Raw genomic sequence first — 24,783 nt, forward strand, 5'->3', positions numbered from 1 at the left:
GGTCATAACCTTTTCTAGCTTTTCAAAAGGATGAGGTTGAATCTGGACCTAACCGTGATAGCTTCTTCGGCTTATACAGAAAGAGGAAGAGTCATCCGTGGGACAATACTCGATCGGCTGCAAATACCAGACTCAACCAGATTCACCAGACGCTGCCGTTGCCTCGGATCTGTCGCGGTGGAGAGGAGCGGCGTTTGGCGACCAGAGGCGGCCACGGAATCGCCGAGAGGAGTGAAGAGGAGGATGAAGAAGAGAAGGACAATGCCGAAGGAGGCGGCGGTTACGATGTCCAGGAGGCTCCATTGCGCTGACTACGCTTCGACGCAGGTAGCCCCTTCGCTTTAGCTTTTAGCTTCGGTTCACCACTCGTTGTAAATTCTCTTCGATCTTAAGCCCATCAATAGACTTAAGCCCATCTGACATGTTTTAATGAAATGTTCCTATTGGCCGAATAAATTAAACGACGTGGCTGCTCTCATAGAGCTCCGTATCTTCCTTTTAGTAGTGTAATAGATATGGAGTATATAGTATAAATGGATTATTTTTTGATAAGATTGATATACATTTTAATATTTTTAAATGTAAAATGATTTTATATTTAATTTTGTTCATTAAAAGCAGATTGATTATGTTCTTTGATTCAATGGCATCTTTAAGAAGATACATATTTTTGGTGTTTGTCATCATTTCTATGATTTGCGGGTGGAGAAAAAATGGATGAGAAATATATATAGATAAAAGTAGAATATAGGTTTAAAAAGATGAAATGTTGCTCCAAAGATCAAGTAGAAGATAATAGTCCATTTTTAAATATATATGTGGTTTTTAATCTGGTAAAACTCAACCAATTTAACACCATCCAATTAATATTCTCAAACAAATTATTTCTAAAAGAATATTTTAAAACCAATTTAAAAGTAGTTACCATATTTAACTCTTCTTGCAAAGTAAACATAACCAATTTAAATTGAAGCAAAATAGAAAAAGTGGTTTGGATTTAGTAATATTATATATACTGAATCAGTGGCGGACCCAGACCCACTTTTAACTGAGGTCATAAATAATGAGCTTTGGCCAACCTAATGTAAAATATGAAAAAATAAATAGCATATAGCGTCAAGGGTGATCAAACCTGCTTATTTAGGGGGGGGGGGGGTGGGGGGGGGGGGTGGGGGGGGGGGGTCAAAGAACCGGTTTTACACCAAATGAGCTGAGAATTCTTTGTTGTTCTAGGTAAAAACTAGTATTTATAATTTTACCGGTGTCATGTGACCCCGTTCCTTTGAACGTGGGTCCGCCCCCGTACCAAATTGATGTTAGTTTAAAGAAACCATGGTATATAGATATTTGTGGTATATAAACAGAATAAACCGAATAAAATGATCAACTAGAATATAGTAGTATAACCATATGTAAATTATATAATATAATTAATTATTACACTATAATTTATTTTATTGAGATGATGTTCATCATAGGGTTACTAATTATTTTAAATAGTAAAAGGAAAAATGGTCTATTTAAAAAATAAAATATATTAATGTTATATAAAATTCGATATCTAATCATATAAAGTAAAATCACTAATATTGTAAAAAATAAATAAATTTATTGGTATAAAACCGAATGAAAAAAAACTGACGGTACATAAACTAAACAAAACCAAAGTAAATATGGTTTTAATGTGGTAACTATTTTTATAAATCAAAATATCAAAAAACCAAAAAATCAAATCGATACCGGTGTCATGTTACCCCGTTCCTTTGAACGTGGGTCCCCCCCGTACCAAATTGATGTTATTTTAAAGAACCGAATGAAAAAAAACTGACGGTACATAAACTAAACAAAACCAAAGTAAATATATGGTTTTAATGTGGTAACTATTTTTATAAATCAAAATATCAAAAAACCAAAAAAATCAAATCGATACCAGTGTCATGTTACCCCGTTCCTTTGAACGTGGGTCCGCTCCCGTACCAAATTGATGTTATTTTAAAGAAACCATGGTATATAGATATTTTTTGTTATATAAACAGAACAAACCGAACAAAATGATCAACTAGAATATAGTAGTATAACCATATGTAAATTATATAGTATAATTAATTATTACACTATAATTTCTTTTATTGAGATGATGTTCATTTTAAATGTTGATTTTAGTCATTTAATATTTTATTTTAAGTTAGAATATTTTTTATCAAATTAACTAAAACATAATCTTTTACCTTTTGTTGAAAATATTTGTGCTAATATTTAGTTATTTATAGTATTATGGGGTACTTATTTTATTATTTTCATTCTATAAAAAACTATTATTATTATTAACTTCATAGGTTTACTAATTATTTTAAATAGTAAAATAAAAAAATGGTCTATTTAAAAAATAAAATATCTTCATGTTATATAAAGTCTGATATCTAATCATATAAAGTAAAATCACTATTGTAAAAGATAAATAAATTTATTTATTTTTTAGTATAAAACCGAATAAACAAAAAACTGACGGTACATAAACTAAATAAAACCAAAGTAAATATGTTTTAATGTGGTAGCTATTTTTATAAATCAAAATATCAAAAAACCAAAAAAAAAAATCAAATCGATACCGAACCGATATTCGGATTAAACTTCCTATAAATATAGTGTAATTATTCTGTTTTTAAATAAATTCTTCCGAATACACTAATAATATTTTTCTTAATAAGTGACTGTCGATTTTTAAGGAATCTTTTGGTAAAATAATGATCTTTTATTCAAATATTCAATAAATGATGACCAATAAATGTATTTTAGGTATTAGTAGCTACATCTATAAACCAACCGATTTATTATTATTGTGAAGGATTATGTATAGCTAAGTACACGTGAAGTTTTTTTGGTAGGTGAATAATCCAATTATTTTGTTATAAATGTATTAACTGATTTATAATTAATTAATATTTATTATTCCAGAGGTATGAGATTATAATTTTTTTAGGAAAAACCAGGATTATTTTAAAATTGTACTTTTGTTTTAATAGTTTAGACATTTGTGAAGAGCAAAAATTTGGGTCGACGTAAATATTATCTCATACAAAAGGTAACAATAACAAGGGATAGCTGGGTTTTGCTGCAACACCGAAGGGACTTTGGTACGCAAAATTATAGGAAACATACAAAAGATGTAAAAAGAAAGCGAGAAAAAAAAAAAAAAAGCGAGAATATGTCTATTCCTCTTCAACGATCTTGCTCTTTTCGCTAGCATAGATACCATCAAGGAACTTCCTGATATCCTTTTTCTTCACGTGACATTTCTGCAAATTACATACAAAGTTACAACCCGTTCCCATTTAAAAAAAAGGCCCATACATATGCGTAAAAACAACAATTGTTATTCAAATATGGTTTCACTATGCAAAATGTAATCCAAAATCAAGATATCTCTTGTATTAACCTCAAGGTTCCGGCTAAAAATGGGAAGGAGACAAACAAACAATATACAAACTACACCAAATTAAACTTATGTACTTTCATACATGATTGGTAAGCGGCGAATGGAATTTAAAAAAGGATAAGCCAAATTTTTTTCAAAAACAAAACTTGCTGAACAGAAAATAAAACGTTTACCATTGTCGATTTAAATTAGGCCACAGCTTAATCATATCACTGTTAGCATTGTAAAAGTCTACACAAAATGTAGATACCAAATTCCACCGACAAAATGTACGAGCCTTACAGATGAATCAAGACAACTCTTAACATATAAAATGTTATACATTTATCTACCAACCAAAAAAAAAGAAGCTGAAAACAATAAAATACTTAACTAAATTTGAGAGTATATAATTACCTGGTTGATAAGAGCGCATGACCTTGAGACAAGCTCAATGTCATTACCATCAAGAACAATCTCATCCTTAACTTTCTCCGACCGAACAATGGTTACACCATCCAACATCTCTACCTTCCTCACCTGTTGTTCCAATAAGCAATTACAATACAGTAAAATCAAGAACAAAAAAAACAAGATCAAGAAAACAAACCTTCTTCTCGCCAAGGAAGTTACGGATCTCGATGGACTTGCTATCACCCCCGATGGAAGCGTTAATGGGAAAATGAGCATACACGAACCTCATCTTGTACCGGAAACCTCTCGTAACACCGGTTATGAGGTTATCCACGTGGCTAAGAGCGGTTCTAATGGAGGCGCTCGATTTGCGCGAACCGAACCACGAGTCGATCTTGAGCTTCCTTTTGCCGGTCTCTGCGTCCTTGATGAGCTGGAAATCGAGGTTGAGATGCTTGAAGTCGCGAACGAGCTTGCCTCTTGGTCCTTCCACTTCGATCACCTTGGCATTGACCTTGACGCCAACGCCGTCTGGAATGTCCATCGTCTCGGAAGAAAGGATCGTCTTCATCGTCTCCTCACTTTTCTTCCCTCTACTGCAGCGACGGAGAAGTTACAAAGCAGAAACCTAGTAGGTTTTGTCTATTTACCGGTGAGTATCTATAAGGGACCAGCCCGGTACAGTTCAACGCAGTTCATTAGGCCCAGTTCTATAATTTTCTTTTGGTCAAAGGCCCAGTCCTAATTATATCCAAATAGTTGACTGTTTTTTTCTTAATGACCGACCAGTCGACATTTGTATATTTATCTCATATGTAAAACGATCAATCCATACTCTGGAAAATGATAAATTTCAGCTCGATTATGTTCTTTGTTCCTTATGGTTTAGAACATAATCTAGGTATACTAGATTGTTTTCACATGTTTCAAGAGCTGACTTCAGGACAAAAATTTATTGATAATGATTGTGTGATAGGAATGCAATGAGTTAGTACAATTAACAAAGCTTATGGAGATTTAGTCAAGATATTCACGAATATCAGGTATATCCCGAAAATAAAAAGAAACCTGATATCTATGAGAATTTTGGATATATTAGGTTTTGAGAACAGTGGTGGACAAGGAAATACTAAATTTTTTAAGCATGGGAAACTAACTCTTTAGACAGTGTTTGGATCATTGTACATGTTAGATAGAGAAACCGCATCAAATAGAATATATAGCATTGGCAAGAAGAAACCATCTATAGATGACACGGTCTTGTGTCATAGATGTTTTGAGCATGAAGAATCTATAGATTCTGGCCTTGGAAGGGGATCGATAAAGGGGACGACTAGAGTTTTGGAGTTCTGTGGGAGTTTTGAGAAACATGATACATGTGAAACTCTCAGGTATGTACATGTTCTTTTATGTGGATATCCAAATGTAACTTCAAGTCTGGTGTAGATGGTACCCTCAGGTGACCTTGCAAATGGTGTTATGTGGTCTTGTTGTCTATAGTTTTCTTAACCAATGTGGAGTCTAGCAGCGTGTTCCGTTGGTACAGACAGTGGTGCAAGATGGGTATCAGGTTTCACTGGAAGGTGATGAATCAATGGTTTCAGTGGTCCTTTGTTTGAGAAGGTGGCTATAAGATGTTTATCTACGTTTATATATATTATCAATGCTGATGCTGCATTAGACCGCAAGTCGAGACTTCAGTTGGAGCTGTTGACAAAACATATGACATAGCTGTTGAGGCAGATGTCAAATAAGGTCAAAGTCTTGCAGGATATCAGGTTAGGAATGAACAGAGTATGAAGAAGTATAGTGCCACCTGCACAGTACTATGAGCCCGAGAATATAGCAGCGATTGTGCTATATGTAGTTGATGACATATGTGCTGAAGAACCTCAAGACTATCCTGGAGCGATGAGCAGGTGGGAAAGTGGTCAAATGGGATGAATCATGTGGTGAAGCGATGGTTTCACTGGATAAGAACCAAACCTGGAAACTTATTAGAAGGCCGAGAAGCATAAAGTTAGAGGCTGCAAGGGGATGTACTAAACTGAAGTCTGGTATACCTGGTGTTGAAAAGCTTAGATTCAAGAAGATACTATCAGAGAGAGGGTATTGATTAAAAAGATGTGTTATCACCCATCATGAAACATGTATTTGTAAGGTTTATGTTATCTATTACAGAGAATCTTGACTTTGAAAAAATTGACGTAAAACTGTAGTTTCTTCATAGATCAGCTGAAGGATTGATTTACAAGAAGCAATCAGAAGGATTTCAGGTTAATAGAAAAGAAGATCACGTGTGTCTACTTCAAAAGAGGAGTGTGTCAGCACCTGTTAGTGTACAGCTCAAATCGTCTGACGTAGATGATGATGAAGCAGAGATGAGAATGGAGGATATTCCATGTACGAGGTGATCTAGCATATGGGTTGGTTAGCAGGTTTATGAGTGAGCATGGGATGATTCATTAGACTGCAGTGGGTATTGAGATACCTCACGAGAACACAAGATCAAAGATTGTGCTTCAGAGAAGAGTGAAGTGTTTAAGGTTGAAAATATCTTGTGATTCGGATCTTTTGCTCCTGTTTTCAACAAAAGATTGTTGATCTCATATTATGTTTTTATGATTTGTGGTGATATAATCCGCTAGAGATAAAGACTACAAATTATAATGACTCTATAAACGACTGAAGCATGGTGTATGGCGATTATTGAACCTGTCATAGAAGGAATGTGGTTAAGGTGCTTAGTGGAAGAGCTTGGATTCAAGCAAGACATTGTGGTGATATTGTGTGACTCTCAAAGTTCATTGAGTAAAGAACAATGTAGATCATGAGAAGACTAAACACATCAACAAAAAAATACATTTCATCAGGGATATCGCTAAAGGTGATGCAAATGTGAAAAAATTTTGTACTTCAAAAGATTCTGCTGATATTGTAATCAAGGTGATTTCTATCAAAAGTTTAAGGAAGCTGTAAATTTTCTTAGGATGGTCGAGAGCATTCGACATTGTCTGACAAAGCACGAGTTTACATATCGTAAGTAGCGGATCGTGTAGGTTTGATGTAATCAGATGGAGTTTGTTGGGAACATGACGAAATGCGCACATGCTTTTGTTAGGAACAGGACGAAATGCGCACACGAAATTCAAAGCATGTAAACTGGTTGATTCTACAAAATAACGCACTTGAAATTTTAGGTGTGTGATAAGCAGCCGATTGTCCAATAACGCACTATACAGTGACATTTTGAACAAAAAATATCTTTAGAATTAAACATCAATATGAAATAAATATGTCATGTTACGTGATGTGTTGTGCATATTATTAAAGCTCTTCTAGCAATTAGTTTACCCTTTTATTTTATTCACTAACTTTTTTGTTAGAAAATCATGTCAATAAGTGTTTTAATTTCAGTTTCTAATATAAACATACTTAACATACACATTTAAGTTAGTTGTGTGTAATTTTGTAAAAATAATTTCTTTAAAACTAATAAAATAAAAGTAATTAAAAATAACTATAAAATTAATAAGTAATTATTTATAAACAATTTTAAAAATCAATTTTATGTTTGTGCATCTTTTTGTTCGGCTTGTGTTAAAAACTGTATTCGGATAAACCCAAAAATTGTTAAAATCTTGTCAAACTCCATAAAACTAGTGTTGTTTCTATTATATCATTAATCTATTTATTATACTTTATTTTTAAGAAAATTTTTACACATCTGTTTAACTATTTTAATATATATGCTACAAAAATAATTGGTTATCTAAAACACTAAAAATAATAGTATCTAGTTATAATTATTCCAATACCAAAGTTATATTTCTAAAATTCTAAAATTTTACCCTAAACACAAAACTATACCTCAAAAGCCTTAACTTGATTTAAATATATATATATATTATATATATATATATATATATATATATATATGTAGTACCAGAAATACACCCATACATTCAAATATACCTAATATATACTATGAGTTTTGCGTATTTCGTACATCCGATCGGGTCTTGGATAGAACCCGAACATGGACCGAGACTCACGAATCCAAAAAAAAGTATACCCAATAAGTAGGTGTTTTAGCCTAGATCTGGACCCCGACCAGAACTGGTATTTTCTAATTGGTTATGGTTCGAAGAAAATACCCAGTCTTCCTAAATTTAAAATATAGATTATAAATATACATGAAAATATTTTTTTAGTTTATATGTATATCAAAAAAAAGTTGAGATGAATTTTGGTATTTAAATTTTTCTAAATAATAAGTAAAAATTAATATCCATAACACCAAATAAACTATTTTATTTTTAATTATATTAATTATATTGAAATATATATTTTTGAAATTTATTTAAGTTTTTCTTAATTATTCAATTCCGCATTATAGATTTTCACCAATCAACACAATTTTGTACCGCTAATTTTATCAAAACTGCACTTATCCCACAAAATGCACGAACCGCAATTGAACCGTCCCACACTCAAATTTTGCCCGCTTATTTTACCAAATCCATGAGCACCTTTGGAACATTTCGTTAATATTTATGAACCTTTAGGTCAAACTATCCATGTGATAAGGCGCCCACTATATGAGGAGATGCCTTGTAAATATAAAGTGTATATTGTTTTTTTATATGTTTGAACTTGTTATGTCTTGTTTATTTTCCTGGTAAGAAAGCTTAGTTTACATTCTATCCTTTCGGATACAGAATATCCTCAATGTCAATATTAACAAAAATAACGTGACAGGCTGTCAATAAAAAAGAGAAGAAAATAACGAAATAACTTGATAGGTAATGCGTCCCACGTATGGGTTTATTTTAATATAATGATCACATCACCCACACATTATTATCAAATATCTGATAGCTGTTGCAAAAGTCAATGCGAGGTAATGTTGTATGGATTGAAGCAACCAACCGTACAACATATTTCTAGATAAAAGTCATAAAGGGAGATCACTTTCAGTTATTAAAAAAAAATCATCTTGAAAGTATTAGTAACGTATATTATTACAATAAATATCAAGTGGATTGGTCAACTTAATTTGTTGTCTGAGCTAATCTGGATTCCACACCGAATGAATATCGGTTATCTGAAGTCTGAACTCCAATTTTAGGTTGTTCCTTTGTACGAACTGATTAATGGAAAACCCAAACCAAACGCTAATCTCAAAAACAAGTTCTATTGGATGGTGAATGAGCTATTGTTTGTCGATTCTTCAAGTTGATATTCAAAATAATAAGAGAGGACATGAACATGTCAAGTGTTAGGTCAATACTTGTGTACATAATACAATAACTTCACCATCACATGAGACTTAGTTCTTATCCCTCTTCCCCTTGGATGGCCGATACTAGGTCTACTGCTATATACATCCACCGAGAAATCATCATCTTTATTGTCTTCATCAATTAATTGTGGAGCTCCAAAAGTGAATTTGTATTAAAAGTAGAGTCGATTCTAAAATTTATGAAGTTTGAAGAAATAATTACTAAATAATCAATACTTATAAGATTTTTAGTAATTTAAACCATTAACTAAACATAAGTCGTAAAACAAATCCTCAATTAAAAAACCTGTGAAATAAACTCTCGTATTTATATCTGTTAATGTTTTCGCACCTCCATAACCTTTATCGTCAACAATTAACGTTTTTCCGTCGATGTTTGACAATAAATGTTACGGAGGGGCGAAAACATTGACAGACATAAAGATAAAGGTTTATTTCACAGGAAGGTTTATTTCACAGGATTTTTAGTTGAAGGTTTATTTTACGATTCATTTTTAGTTAAGGGTTTAAACTACTAAAAATCCTAATTATAACTGTTAAATTTAATAAACAAGAATAACATAAGAGATAAATTTCTAAAGATAAAAAGAAAATCGAATGATCTTTTGGATATCAACGAGTTTGAATCCAAATTAAGAAGTAAGCAAAGCAAATATCAAAGGAAAAAATGAGAGTAAAGCATTTTATCGTTCTCTTGACCAAGTCTTCGGTTCACTTTGAGACTAACAAATGGTTCTGATTGTGTGGGTTTGATAAAGTCCGACCAAATCCAACTGGAACACCAAATCTACATCTGATCCGAGATATAATAATACCGGAATGGATAATGTATGGGATTACAAAACATATTCTAAATTATTAACTGAATCCGAAATGATAACTTAAATATCCAAAAAGTTCTGAATAAACCAATCTAAAAATCTAAATTAATATTAAATAAAAAATTTAAAACATAAATAAGTATTTTAAATTTTCAGTTTTATGTATATTTAACTATATTATCTAAAATATCCAAATCGAACCTATATATATATATATATATATATATATATATATATATATATAACTCCAAATCAAAATGATATATAGTCTCAAAATAGGTTAAAGAATGTATCTAAACTATTAAAGGGGAAGTACAAATTGTATTTAACCCTGAGTTTTCCTCAATAATTACAAAACATTGCCACTGGCTTTTATACACAGTCGTTTCATAAAATAATTAACTTAGATCGACTGGACATATGTAAACCGGAGAAAGTAATTTTACACACATAACCAATTTTTCCGTCGGTGTATAATCGACGAAAGAGAGAAACATAACTAGGTTTTGTTTTTTTTTTCAATAGTACACGATTCATCTTCTTCCATCAGAAGACACGTGTGAAATCTTCTTTTTCAATAGTACACTTGATTTGTTTGTAAAATTATTCTTGCTCAAGTGTCTGAGTTTTTTTGGGCTGTATGTAATCAATCCTTATGTATTAAGCATTTGGGCTTTAAAATTTAATTAAAATAGATTGACAAAAAAAATTGGAAAGGGTGATAACTTCGTATTTTAAATCAATAACGTTCAGAAAATTTTACCTATTTATACGCTAGCATCGTAACTAATCTTGACAATCTAAAATATGGCAACAGATCGCTATAAACTGAAATTCGTTTGATTTAAACACAATTATATTAAAATACATAATTCTTGGTTATTGTAAATGATTTAGGCAATACTTTCCTATTAGGGTTAGAATCCGGATATCCAGTCGAATTTGGTTCAAACCTATTCGGTTTTTCAAGTTAAAGATTTCAACCTATTTGGATATTTATAAATTGTTGTCTTGGTTCGGTTCAGATCTTTGCGGGTTCGGATAAATCATTTAAATTATTTTAAGTAAAATTTAAATGTATTATATACTTTTAAATTGATAAACTTAATATATAAATTAGTTTGGTAAAATATAAACTTAACATACAAAAAGGGTTAGCATTGGATATCCAGCCGGGTTTTGTTCAAATCTATTCAGTTTTTAAAATTAAAGATTTCAACGCCATTTAGATATTTATAAATTTTTGTCTTGGTTTAGTTCAGATATTTGCGGGTTCGGATAAGCCGTTTAAATTACTTTTAAGTAAAATTTAAATAAATTATATAATTTTAAATTGATAATATTAACATGTGAATTTGTTTGGTTTAAATATTTAAATAGGTAATGATAATCAATAAACATTTTAAGTACTTTTGTTATTTTGGGTATTATTCAGCTATTTTATTCATTTATTTTTTGTTATCTGTATATATTTCTATGTATTTTGGACAATTTCAAATATTTTATATATTTTAAATATTTTTATATACTAAATCTAAAAATAATTAATATATCTAAAAAAATATCTATTTCAGATTCCGGTACTCAGAAATACTTCAGTTCCAATGGGATTCGGCTCCGATTCTGTAGAAACCAAAATTTTAAATTTAGATATTTAATCAATTTTGGTTCGAATTCGATACTATTTTCGGATCAGATTCGGATACTTTAAATTTTTCGGATATTAGAATATGTCCCATTCTATGTAAAATATTTATAACTGGAGAAAACACCCGTGCGGACGCACGGGTCAAAAATCTAGTTTTATAAATTATATTTGAACCCAAATGTTATTAATCAAAGCCCGTCCGTCCCATACTTATCAAATTTCATAGGAACTAGGAAGATGAACTAGAAAATTCGCAAATCCATAAATATTCGAGGAGAACCCGAATGGATATCTAAATCTCTATGCCTAGTAAAAATATCGAAAATGTATAACGATCTAGCAAATAGGCTAGGCTAAGCCGAGAAAGCCTTATCAACAACTTGATTTTTTAATTTTAAAAGAGACACGTTTCCTTAACTTATAATTTCTGTATCAGAAGAACAATGACTTGCAAACTCTCCTGAAAACTTATCTGAATTATAACGCGAAAGTGAGATTTTATTCCTCAAGTATTTGTACCTGACAGATTTAATATTCAACTATGGTATGTGCATATTTATTCCTCAATGGTACTACCAAGTAACCGTTTATAGCTCCATTATTTTTCTTTTAATATAATGGATGGTATATTGGCATCGGATGTTGATATTTCCAAATTTATTTGTATTAATCAATAACAGATATATGCTTATAAAGAACTAACAAGAGAAAGCCCTTTCTCAAAAAAAAAGAACTAACAAGAGAGTATATACCTAATTTGTTGTCAAAAAAGCATATACCTAATAGAAGATGCCGCTCGTCACATTCTATAAATTCCCTAAGATTTCTGCATTAAACCATCTCTTCTATCTCTCACCCAATATACTCTGATTTAGCGACAAGGTGAGCATATCTATCCTATTAAAAGTGAAGTACAAATGAGAAATAACCCTTATTTTTCTTCTTTATTTACAACAGAATGCCACTGGCATTAAACACAAAATTTTGCTTAATTGTTCAACAACATTTCACGTAATCCTCACTGAAAAGGCCCATTACGTTTTCTTTTTCAACAGTTTATGGGCTATGTAATGAATAACCTAAATGCCAAAACTAATATATGTCAATAGTTATGTAGTTTTAAGAATCTTTTTAAACCAGATATTATATCTATATTATTTACACAATTGGATTGTTTGAAAATAAAAATAGTAGAATAAATGAGATATGTTTGGAAACATGGATAATAGAGATGTGTACTTTTTTTATTTACATATTTAGCCATTATATTTTCAATAAGTTAATAATAAACGAGAATTGTTTACAAAACAATAATAACATATTTATTATTTCTTTTATTTAAAGATTTCAGCCTCATTCAGATATTTCTAAATTTCAGTTTGAATTATATTCGGATCTTTGCGGGTTTAGTTCGGTTCAGATAAATCATTTAAGTTATTTTTAAAATTCATTATATATTTTAAATTTCTTAAAATCTATAAATAAAATAATATATTGTATATAATTATATAAATCTGAATAACATATGTCAGAATACCTAAACTTAACATATAAATTGGTTTGGTTTAAATTTTGGATCAAAAATCAATAATTATTTTAAATATTTTTGGTGTTTTGAGTGCACTTCCACTATGTTAGATATTTATATTTGACTATTTCTATATATTTTCAAGTAATTAAACCAACCTAAAAGTATCATATATATTATGGATGTTTTTATATACATTAAAACTAAAATAATTAATATATATATATGTATATAAATATTTTCGGATATATTTTGATATCCAAAATACTTCGGTTCGAATTGGTTATGGTTTCAGTTGTCTAAAGATCAAAATTTTGAATAATTTGGATATTTAATCAATTTTGGTTCGGGTTTGGTATTACTCTTTCGGATCGTGATCGGTTCGGTTCTCCAGATTTGAATTTTTTATCCAGTTTTGATATTGATATAAAAATAAATAACAATATATTTTTGAAATATACACCCGCACGGGCGTGCGGGTCAAAATCTAGTATAATATTGTACGGAAAGTCACGTTTTCTTACAAAAAAAAACTAATGTTGTAATAATGTTTAGGTACTTCTTTTTTTGAAAAAGAAATCTTTAGGTAGTTGTTGTCTCTCAATTAAATACATGCGTTTCTTTAGTATCTTTGTTTCAGACGTGAAACCCCTAATAAAGAGTCAAACTAGTTTTCCCCCCTCCTTTCCGACAAGAGGATCTGAATGTCTCCACATTACAGTATCATCTTTGCAAGAAAATATATAACATATAAGTATTAACGTTTAGTACGTGAAAGCAGGAGAGACAAGCAAAGCTGAGATGGCTGAACAACAACTAGGAGTACTGAAGGCACTCGATGTTGCGAAAACGCAACTTTACCATTTCACGGCAATTGTCATCGCTGGAATGGGCTTCTTTACCGATGCATACGATCTGTTTTGCGTCTCTTTGGTGACCAAGCTTCTTGGCCGCCTCTACTACTTCAATCCATTGTCAGAAAAGCCTGGCTCACTTCCCCCTCATGTTGCGGCGGCGGTCAACGGTGTGGCCCTTTGTGGAACCCTTGCTGGTCAGCTTTTCTTTGGATGGCTAGGTGACAAGCTTGGAAGGAAAAAGGTGTATGGTATCACTTTGATCATGATGATAGTGTGCTCCGTGGCTTCTGGTCTATCTTTTGGTAACGAAGCCAAGGGTGTCATGACCACCCTTTGCTTCTTTAGGTACAATTATCATTATATACATACACATGATTTAATAATAATTTCATTGTGAATACGCATGTTTAAAAATAGTGGTTTAGACTACATATGTCATTAAAATATATATATTAACATACAATTTTATTGATTTAGGTTTTGGCTGGGTTTTGGTATTGGAGGTGATTACCCTCTTTCTGCTACCATTATGTCTGAATATGCTAACAAGAAGACACGTGGTGCTTTCATCGCGGCCGTGTTTGCCATGCAAGGTGTTGGTATCTTAGCCGGAGGTTTCGTGGCACTTGCTGTCTCCTCCATTTTCGACAATAAATTCCCAGCTCCGACCTATGCAGTCGACAGGGCTCTTTCAACGCCTCCACAAGCTGACTATATTTGGAGAATCATCGTCATGTTTGGTGCTCTACCCGCAGCCTTGACTTACTACTGGCGTATGAAGATGCCCGAAACTGCTCGTTACACCGCCTTGGTGGCAAAGAACATCAAACAGGCCACACAAGACATGTCCAAGGTCTTACAAGTACAGCTTGAAGTGGAGGAAAGAGCAGAGGATATTGTTCAAGACCCTAGACTTAACTATGGCTTGTTCTCTAAGGAATTTGCCAAACGTCATGGTCTTCCCCTCCTTGGATGTACCTCCACTTGGTTCTTGCTAGACATTGCATTTTACAGCCAAAACTTGTTTCAAAAAGATATCTTTTCGGCTATTGGATGGATCCCAAAGGCAGCAACCATGAACGCAATCCACGAGGTTTTCATGATTGCTAGGGCACAAACACTCATTGCCCTTTGCAGTACCGTCCCCGGCTATTGGTTCACGGTTGCATTTATTGATATCATGGGAAGGTTTGCGATACAACTAATGGGTTTCTTCATGATGACCGTCTTTATGTTTGCAATTGCTTTCCCATACGACCACTGGATCAAACCGGACAATCGTATTGGTTTTGTGGTTATGTACTCCCTCACTTTTTTCTTTGCTAACTTTGGACCAAATGCAACAACTTTCATTGTCCCAGCTGAGATCTTCCCGGCCAGGCTAAGGTCGACATGCCATGGAATATCAGCCGCGACAGGTAAGGCTGGAGCCATCGTGGGAGCTTTCGGGTTCTTATACGCAGCTCAGCCCCAGGACAAGACCAAGACGGATGCAGGATATCCACCGGGCATCGGAGTCAAGAACTCTCTGATCATGCTTGGTGTCATTAACTTTGTCGGTATGCTCTTCACCTTCCTTGTCCCTGAACCCAAGGGTAAGTCACTTGAAGAGCTCTCTGGTGAGACTGAGACTGAGAAATGATTAAACTGTCATATTGTCAATTTCTTTTGTTGTTTCCGGTTGTGCAATTTACTGTTTTTCCAATGGGTGATGTGATATTTGTAATTGTGTGATACTTGGTGGTCATTGTATTGTTATATGGAGTTGATTGTTTACTTTTGTAACACCATATGTTTATATTTCGTTTATACATGTCTCTACCTCTTGCATAACAACATATAAATCCATTTGAAATATTAATTTGTACATAGATTAATTTGTACATAGCTTAAAAATCTCCACATAAAAGTCTTAAAAACACATAAGAGACACTAATAAATTAAACGATATCATACACACACAGATATATAATTGGTCTGAGTTGGATCAAATGGTTTTAAAAAATTTACTATGGATATATGATAGCAACTAAGTTCACAATGACATGAACTTTATATATTAAATTGAATACATCTCCCTAAGTTCTTCTGAATATCCTATGTTTTTCGAATATGCTTTGTTTTTTTTAACCATTCGAATATGCTTTGTTTTAATAATGATTTTGACTTCTGCTAAATTATAATTAATCTTCATGCTTATATGTATCCAGATTGTCAATCCTCAAATGTCAACTGTTGGAGTTGAACGATTCCATCCGAATAAAAATATGAAGATATATGTAACTACTCGACTTATATTATAAGAACTTTTATCACTCATTTGAATTTAAAAAATTCATTATATATGGATGAAGCAATAATTTCAAAGTCAGAATCAAACATATATATAAAACATAATTAATGTCTTTTAATTTTATGTATGTAACTCAAACTAAAAAGTAACTCTCTTTTTTTGCAACTACTATTTTATATTTATTTTTATTTTTTATTTTAAAAATATAATATAATTTGACAATATTTTTTTTAAAAGATGTCGAATATGAAATAACAATGTACTATTGATTGTTGAAGATTCACTTCATATGATAAACGCAAGAATAACTCTATGTAGTTTCACTAATCGCATTTGCATGCAGTTTTATTTATAGCAATATATTTTACCATAAATAGTAATAATGTTCTCCCATGTCCCATTACACAGAGTACTATTTATAAGCTTTCCCAAATACTAATTTTCATCTTAGATTCACTTGCATCATCAATGCCTGCGATTTCTTTTCATTTTGTGTTTTTCATAAGGGGTTGGGGGCCTTGGGGCCGGTCCGTACGAACCAAATCAAAGTAAATGTTTGCCTCAAATAGTTATTGTTTGAGATTTAAAGGTAAAAGCGATGTTTAAATGAAAATATGAAAAATATTTAAGTTACAAAAAAATAAAATAATATCTTTTACAAGGAAACACACAGCAAAGTTTATATAAACATATTGACTTTGTATTTTAGTGAATATGAAAAAGATTGTAAAAACAGAAATGATTACATGTCTTAGACTTTTTTAAAACATTTATCATGATTTTAAAGTAGATAAATGTTGATAACTGATTATTAAAAGATATAATGGTAATAAACGGGTGTGGTTTATAGAATTATGAATTACACAAACGCTATTGTTTTGCGGCTATAACTAATATGTTAAATATCGTCTAAAATTCAAATGGATTACTTGCAAATTAAATAATCAAGAGGATGCAGGCGATCACGTTGCTTGCATTTCTTTCTCATCTTCTGTATAAATTGCCACAATAATTGTTCGTTTCTAATCACCTTATATCTTCTCTCACATTCTGCCCTCTAACTCTCCACATAAGTTCTTAATCTCATTCAAAGCTGATTAAGGTGAATATTACTTACCTTGGTCGAATTTTTTTATACCTTATCAAGTTAGTATGTTAGCCTTTTTTTCCTCAATGTTAAAAATATCCCACCAATGGATATGTATATTTCACTCTTGGGTATTTTACATAAGTTTGGCCATACAAAGGTCAACTACTTGTTATAAAAAGGAGAACGTACTATATCTTTAAAAACTTACAAATGTTTTGTCTTTTTTTTTTCATACAAAGTAGAACGTACCATATTATCTTTTTTAAAGAAAATTTTAAAGATTTGTTTTTTTTTTCGTATAAAGATTTGATTAAATGAAATACTGGATTATATTTCTTGTTTGGTCATAGAACTCAAGGCAATGGCTGAAGAACAACTAGGAGTGCTCAAGGCACTCGATGTTGCGAAGACGCAACTTTATCATTTCACGGCAATTGTCATCGCTGGGATGGGCTTCTTTACGGATGCATACGATCTGTTTTGCGTCTCTTTGGTGACCAAGCTCCTTGGCCGCATCTACTACTTCAATCCGTTGTCAGAGAAGCCTGGATCACTTCCTCCTCATGTTGCGGCCGCTGTCAATGGTGTGGCGCTTTGTGGAACCCTTGCTGGTCAGCTCTTCTTCGGATGGCTTGGCGACAAGCTCGGAAGGAAAAAAGTCTACGGTGTCACTTTAATCATGATGATTTTGTGCTCTGTCGCTTCCGGTCTCTCCTTCGGAAACAAAGCCAAGGGTGTCATGACCACCCTCTGCTTCTTCAGGTACAATTCTCATCATATATATATACGCATGATTTACTAATAATTTCATAGCAGAAATACTTTTTCATGATTTAGCCTTATGTCTCTATTTCTTTTTAAATATGTATATTAACATATAAACAACTTTGTTTAGGTTTTGGCTGGGATTCGGTATTGGAGGTGACTACCCTCTTTCTGCCACCATCATGTCTGAATACGCAAACAAGAAGACCCGTGGTGCTTTCATCGCCGCCGTGTTTGCTATGCAAGGTATCGGGATCTTGGCTGGAGGTTTTGTTGGTTTAGCAGTATCTTCCATATTCGACAAGAAGTTTCCATCACCGATCTACGCAGTCGACAGAGCTCTCTCAACGCCTCCACAAGCTGATTACATTTGGAGAATCATTGTCATGTTTGGTGCTCTACCCGCAGCCTTGACTTACTACTGGCGTATGAAGATGCCCGAAACTGCTCGTTACACCGCTTTAGTGGCCAAGAACCTCAAACAGGCGACACAAGATATGTCAAAGGTCTTACAAGTGGAGCTTGAAATGGAGGAGAGGGAGGAAGATATCCTTAAGGACCCCAGACTTAACTATGGTTTGTTCTCCAAAGAATTCCTTAGACGACATGGTCTTCCCCTGCTCGGATGTACAACCACTTGGTTCTTGCTTGACATTGCATTTTACAGCCAAAACTTGTTTCAAAAGGATATCTTCTCGGCTATCGGATGGATCCCAAAGGCATCCACCATGAACGCCGTCCATGAGGTTTTCAAGATTGCGAGGGCTCAAACTCTCATCGCGCTCTGCAGTACTGTCCCTGGTTACTGGTTCACCGTTGCGTTTATTGATATCATGGGAAGATTTGCTATCCAACTGATGGGATTCTTCATGATGACAGTCTTTATGTTTGCAATCGCCTTCCCGTATGACCATTGGATCAAACCCGACAATCGTATCGGATTCGTGGTTATGTACTCTCTAACTTTCTTCTTCGCCAATTTTGGACCAAACGCAACCACCTTCATTGTACCCGCTGAGATCTTTCCGGCTAGGCTAAGGTCCACATGCCATGGAATATCAGCTGCAACAGGTAAGGCTGGAGCCATCGTGGGAGCTTTTGGGTTCCTATACGCAGCTCAGCCACAAGACAAGACCAAGACGGACGCAGGATATCCACCGGGCATTGGAGTCAAGAACTCATTGATCATGCTTGGTGTCATCAACTTTGTCGGTATGCTCTTCACTTTCCTTGTCCCTGAGCCCAAAGGAAAATCCCTCGAAGAACTCTCCGGTGAGACTGAGGCAGAGAAATGATCGCCATGAAACTACATTGTATTTCTATTTTTCATATTTGGTCTCAAGTGTGATGTTTGTTTTTGTGTTGTTTTTTTAATATATTTGCTTGCCGATCCTAACGTTTTGTGATCTTATAAGAAGAATGTATAATGTACTGTTATCCATTATTTCTGCATCTCTTCGATTTAATTGAATCATTTTTACATATGTAATCGATTCCGAGCTTCTAATCTCCAAAGGCAAGGCCTATTTAGATTTGCCCGGCCTCATTCCATATTTGATTAGTGGATCTTTTTCTTATTTTTTTATCTCACTTTTCTAAAGGCAAGGCCTATTTATGATTTCTAATAAATACTAGTAAGTAAGCACGAACAATATTAAACTATTATTTTTTATTTTATTTTAAATTTAGCTTTGTTTTGATTTTAAATATAGTTTTGGATAATAACACAAAATATATTATTTTAGGTAATGGTTACTTTTAGATATTTATAATTGTCAAACCACCAAGTATTTTTATTTAGAGTTTTATTTTTTCTTCTATACTTGCTAAATATATTTCACAGATTAAATTATTATTTCATTTATTTTAAATTTATCTTTGTTTTGATTATACATATAATTTCGTATAATAACAAAATATATTATTTTAGGTTATGGTAACTTTTAGATATTTATGATTATCAAACCTGATATTTATAATCATCAAACCACCAAGTATTTTTATTTAGAGTTCCATTCTTCCTTTTCTACTCGATAAATATATTCAGATTTAGTATACTGAAAGAAATCAACACTACTTTTAAGAAAGTAAAAAATAAAAGTAAAATAAAATCAAGTATAATGTTTAAAACCAATGCCAAACAAAACAAAAAACTATCCTTATGCTTCCTCTTATTAACACTAGCATCGTGACTGACATCACCCAATCACCACCAGCATTTTATTATTGCTCTTTGTAGAGTTCAACATTGAGAAGCATATCCGAATGTGAAAAGAGACTAAAACAACAGATATATCTAACAAATATTGAATATGAACACATCTTGTTAAGTAAAACCTCCGCCTTCTCTCTAGTTTTTCAAAAAAGAGGATTTACGTTCACCGACTCCGCCGGCCTCTTATGAGCCGGAGTCGGGTTGTCTGTCTGATTTAACAGTTTCTTATGGTTTGATCTTCATCCTTCCCCTTTCTCTCTTCGGCGACTGAGTTATAGATCTATGATCTCGTTTCTGTCTTTTCCGAATAGTTTGAGGTGGGTGGTGATCTTCTTTTGGTACAAGCTTTACTAGGTGGCTTTGGATGAGATCGATTCTTTGATTTTTAGTTCTGATTGTCTTTGCATATCGTCCTTGAGTGCTCCTTGCTTCGTCTTTGGATCGATCTTCTTCCCTTCTTGCTTGTCGAGAGTGGTGGAATCCATAGTCGATTTGATTCGCTCCTTGTCATTAACCTGAAGATTTGATCGAGATCTATTCTATTGTCTTGCTCTAATTGGCGTTCTATGTTTCGGGCTGCCCGATTTCGCTGGTTCTGGTCAAAGGTTCAGAATTTCATCATGTTCTTTACCACCGGTGTATGGAGTTGCGTTCTTTCATTTGTCTGGGCTATTCACTATAGGAGGTTTCACGATTGGTGTTCTGTGTTGGCACCATCGTTCTGGTTCTAAAAAAGGTGCTCTCTTGTTGTATGCATGCAAAGTTGTTCTAAGTTGTGGATATCAATTGATCTGTCCCTAGCTTTTCTAGTTTAGTTTTGTTTCTTTAGTTAATCTTGTCTCCCATTTGTGGGCTCTGGACTCTGGGAACTGGTTGTAGTTCGCCGGCTTAGATTTCCGGGATTCTCTTAATCACCGGCTCTGTAATCTTGTTATGTTAATATAATATCCTTTTAGTGTGAAAAAAAAAGAACACATTTTGTTTTTTTTGGCAACAATGTTTTACAATTAAAGAGGAACTAGATCTTAACCCGTGCGTCCGCACGGGTGTTCATTTTCGATTTGAAATATTATAATATTTATTATAGGTTATATAATACTAAATATCTTATATTATATAATGTTATAAAAAGTGTAAATGAATTACATTAGTTATTTATATTTAAATGGTTAAAACAGATTTTTGTTAATCATATAGTTTGTATGTGGTAGTTTGTTAATTTTATAGCTAGTACAACGAATATTTGATAAATTTTTATCAAAATAAGTTTATTCTCATTCACTTGCATGAAGTAAAATATTTTTTTATAATATTTAGAAAGCATAAGTCACGATATGGGTTTTGTAGGATAATGATAGGCAATTAATTAGATCCACAAGGTTAATGAAAACAAAACGTAGTCTATAAAATTGTTGACCGACATTTTTTTCGTAATAGACTTTGGTCGCTCTGCGTAATGCCGTAAATGATTGTGATAAATTAGTAAAATATCTTTGAACTAAAACTAGTGGCATAAAATAGTAAATAATAGAAAAAATCAGAGTTATTTTCCAATTGTATTTCACTTTTAATAGGATAGAAAACCTATTCTTAGAGCAGTCTACATTATTATGTACGAACACAAACTTCCGTTCTAAACACGTTTTTTTATTTTCTTTATAACCTATTTTTATTATCTTAATTATATTAATTTATAACTAATTAGATAATAAATTTTATATATGATTAATTAAGTGTATTAATGACATTGTAACCCCTCTAACTTTTTAGGTGGGAGCTCTTAGAGAAAAAATCAATCAATTTGCAAATAATAATATAAATAAATTGATATATTCTTAATTAAAAATAAAACTTCACAGTTGAATAAAAGATTGATCTATAAAGCTCGAATTAGGTTTGAGTATTGTTTTAATATATTTGGAGGTAATTAAGAGTTTGTTCCGTATGGTGGGATATATTGAAAGGAATAATTCTCAGTTACAATATTTTACCATCGGATATCAACAAAAATCTTTCCGAATTTATCACATATAGATTTATATATAACAATTTAAAATATAGAATGCGTCAGGAGTAACAAAAATAAAATAAAAACTTTAAATAATGGCATTATGCTTGCGATTAATCCTATTCCCATATACAAATAGAATATGCTATTGTATTCTCATATATATATATAAGGGCCTAACCCTAATATATATACAAAACTCTTAAGCCTCTCAATTCCTCGCTGGTAATCAATCACTCATCCGTCCCTAATTATTCTTCTGTTTCGAAATAATATTTGTTTGCAACTATTATCAGGTGTTTCAACACGGAGAAGCCATGTCATGATCTTTCTGTGTTTAATCTCTTTTGTGTATATATATTTTTTGGTGTAGTTTCGTTGATACATTGTTTGTTTTCTAAAACCAAAATTCCCACGAAGTCCAAATCCTATATTTGTAACAATTTTTTCTTCACTTGTTCTGTTTTCAGACTGCGGAGAAAAGAGAGAAAAAAATCGACATGGCGAACAAAGAGCAAGGCAGCGTCTTGAAAGCTCTTGACAATAAAAAGGCTACATGGTTCCACGTGACGACGGTTATAATCTCCGGTATGGGTTTCTTTACGGACTCATACGATCTCTTTGTGATATCTCTCGTCACGAAGCTCCTCGGCCGGATCTACTACCACAACCCTGGCTCCTCCTCTCCGGGAAGCCTCCCTGACGGCATCTCTGCTGCCGTGAGCGGTGTTGCCTTCGCCGGAACGTTTATCGGACAGATATTCTTCGGGTGTCTCGGTGACAAGCTCGGCCGTAAGAGAGTCTACGGCCTGACTCTCGTGATCATGACCTTATGCTCGATTTGCTCTGGTCTTTCCTTTGGCAGCGATCCCAAAACCGTCATGTTCACGCTCTGCTTCTTTCGCTTCTGGCTTGGGTTTGGCATCGGTGGTGACTACCCTCTCTCGGCTACCATCATGTCCGAGTACGCCAACAAACGTACACGTGGCGCGTTCGTAGCGGCTGTTTTCGCCATGCAAGGGTTTGGGATCTTGGCCGCGGGGTGTGTTTCGTTAATCGTGTCTGCCATATTCGACCATAAGTTTCCGTCTCCAGCCTATATGGTCGACCCGTCCGCCTCGACCGTCCCGCAGGCAGATTACGTGTGGAGGATCATTCTCATGTTGGGCGCTGTACCGGCTCTCTTGACTTACTACTGGCGTGCAAAGATGCCTGAGACGGCTCGTTACACTGCTCTAGTCGCTAAGAACACGGAGCAAGCGGCTTCGGATATGTCCAAGGTTCTCGATGTAGACATTGAAGCAGCTTCCGCGGAGCATGACCTGGCTAGGGTTTCTTCAGACGAGTTTGGCTTGTTCTCCAAGAAATTCCTCCAACGTCACGGACTTCACCTACTAGGAACAGCCACCACGTGGTTCCTCTTGGACATTGCTTTCTACAGCCAAAACCTCTTCCAGAAAGACATCTTCACAACCATTGGTTGGTTACCCTCGGCGAAAACAATGAACGCAATCCAAGAGCTGTACAAGATCGCTAAGGCACAAACCCTAATTGCTCTTTGCGGCACCGTTCCTGGTTACTGGGTGACCGTATTTTTAATCGACTGGATGGGACGGTTCAAGATTCAGGTTGTTGGATTCTCCATGATGACGGTTTTCTTGACTTGTCTAGCCATACCATACCACCATTGGACCTTACCGAATAACCAAATCGGTTTCATAATTCTCTACACTCTCACGTTTTTCTTCTGCAATTTCGGACCTAACGCAACTACTTTCATTGTCCCGGCTGAGATTTTTCCAGCGAGGCTCAGGTCTACTTGTCATGGTATCTCTGCGGCTTCCGGTAAAGCCGGTGCAATGGTTGGCTCTTTTGGTTTTGCTGCTTTGGTGAAGGCTGTGGGGATGAGGGTAACCTTACTGATCATGGCGGGAATCAGTTTTGTTGGCTTGTTGTTCACGTTTCTTGTTCCGGAGCCTAAAGGAAAATCGCTTGAGGAGCTTTCCGGCGAAGCTCAACCGGAGAAAATCTAGGAGAATTCATTGTTTTGATTTCTTTTGGTTTTTTGTTTTATTTTCTCTTGATTATCATGTTTTATTAGGATATTTATTTTGTTTTTTAATTAAATCTAAAGATTTTTTGTTTACTTCCGAATTATCCTACTTTTATTATCATATTCAAATAGTTCAAAAGATAATAACTATTCGAAATTGATATCGAGTGTTTCCTCCTTTTTCTTTCTAATGCCAAAAAAACACACTTTTGTCAATCAAATTTGATTATGTTTTCTAGGCCAATAAAATTTCCATACGGCTATTAATAAAATCGTTAGTCATGAAAATTAAAAATACAACAAAATAGAAAGGTATATTAAGGCGATATTCGTATCGAGATATATCATATGAATCCTAAATTGTTCTTCCT

The 24,783-nt window shown here is 33.5% G+C and overlaps 4 protein-coding genes across 4 annotated transcripts; 3 read left to right on the forward strand and 1 right to left on the reverse strand.

Moving 5' to 3' along the window:
- Positions 1-3,048: 3,048 nt before the first annotated feature.
- LOC108825803 (60S ribosomal protein L9-1) lies at positions 3,049-4,468 on the reverse strand. Its single transcript, XM_018599156.2, has 3 exons — positions 4,026-4,468; positions 3,833-3,955; positions 3,049-3,296 (listed from the first exon to the last, which is right to left on the reverse strand). Exons 1-3 carry the CDS (start codon positions 4,398-4,400, stop codon positions 3,210-3,212), a joined length of 585 nt encoding a protein of 194 aa, XP_018454658.1. The 5' UTR covers positions 4,401-4,468; the 3' UTR covers positions 3,049-3,209.
- Positions 4,469-13,927: 9,459 nt separating this feature from the next.
- Positions 13,928-15,703, forward strand: LOC108826328 (probable inorganic phosphate transporter 1-3). Its single transcript, XM_018599714.2, has 2 exons — positions 13,928-14,333; positions 14,466-15,703. The coding sequence occupies exons 1-2, from the start codon at positions 13,933-13,935 to the stop codon at positions 15,628-15,630; spliced, it is 1,566 nt and encodes a 521-aa protein (XP_018455216.1). The 5' UTR covers positions 13,928-13,932; the 3' UTR covers positions 15,631-15,703.
- A 1,615-nt stretch (positions 15,704-17,318) lies between these two features.
- LOC108827298 (probable inorganic phosphate transporter 1-3) lies at positions 17,319-19,588 on the forward strand. Its single transcript, XM_018600674.2, has 3 exons — positions 17,319-17,383; positions 17,722-18,133; positions 18,267-19,588. Exons 2-3 carry the CDS (start codon positions 17,733-17,735, stop codon positions 19,429-19,431), a joined length of 1,566 nt encoding a protein of 521 aa, XP_018456176.1. The 5' UTR covers positions 17,319-17,383; positions 17,722-17,732; the 3' UTR covers positions 19,432-19,588.
- Positions 19,589-22,559: 2,971 nt separating this feature from the next.
- LOC108826070 (probable inorganic phosphate transporter 1-6) lies at positions 22,560-24,392 on the forward strand. Its single transcript, XM_018599447.1, has 2 exons — positions 22,560-22,584; positions 22,830-24,392. The coding sequence occupies exon 2, from the start codon at positions 22,860-22,862 to the stop codon at positions 24,390-24,392; it is 1,533 nt and encodes a 510-aa protein (XP_018454949.1). The 5' UTR covers positions 22,560-22,584; positions 22,830-22,859.
- Positions 24,393-24,783: the final 391 nt, after the last annotated feature.

This window comes from Raphanus sativus, chromosome 9 (assembly GCF_000801105.2).
Source record: "Raphanus sativus cultivar WK10039 chromosome 9, ASM80110v3, whole genome shotgun sequence".
NCBI classification, from domain to species: Eukaryota; Viridiplantae; Streptophyta; class Magnoliopsida; order Brassicales; family Brassicaceae; genus Raphanus; species Raphanus sativus.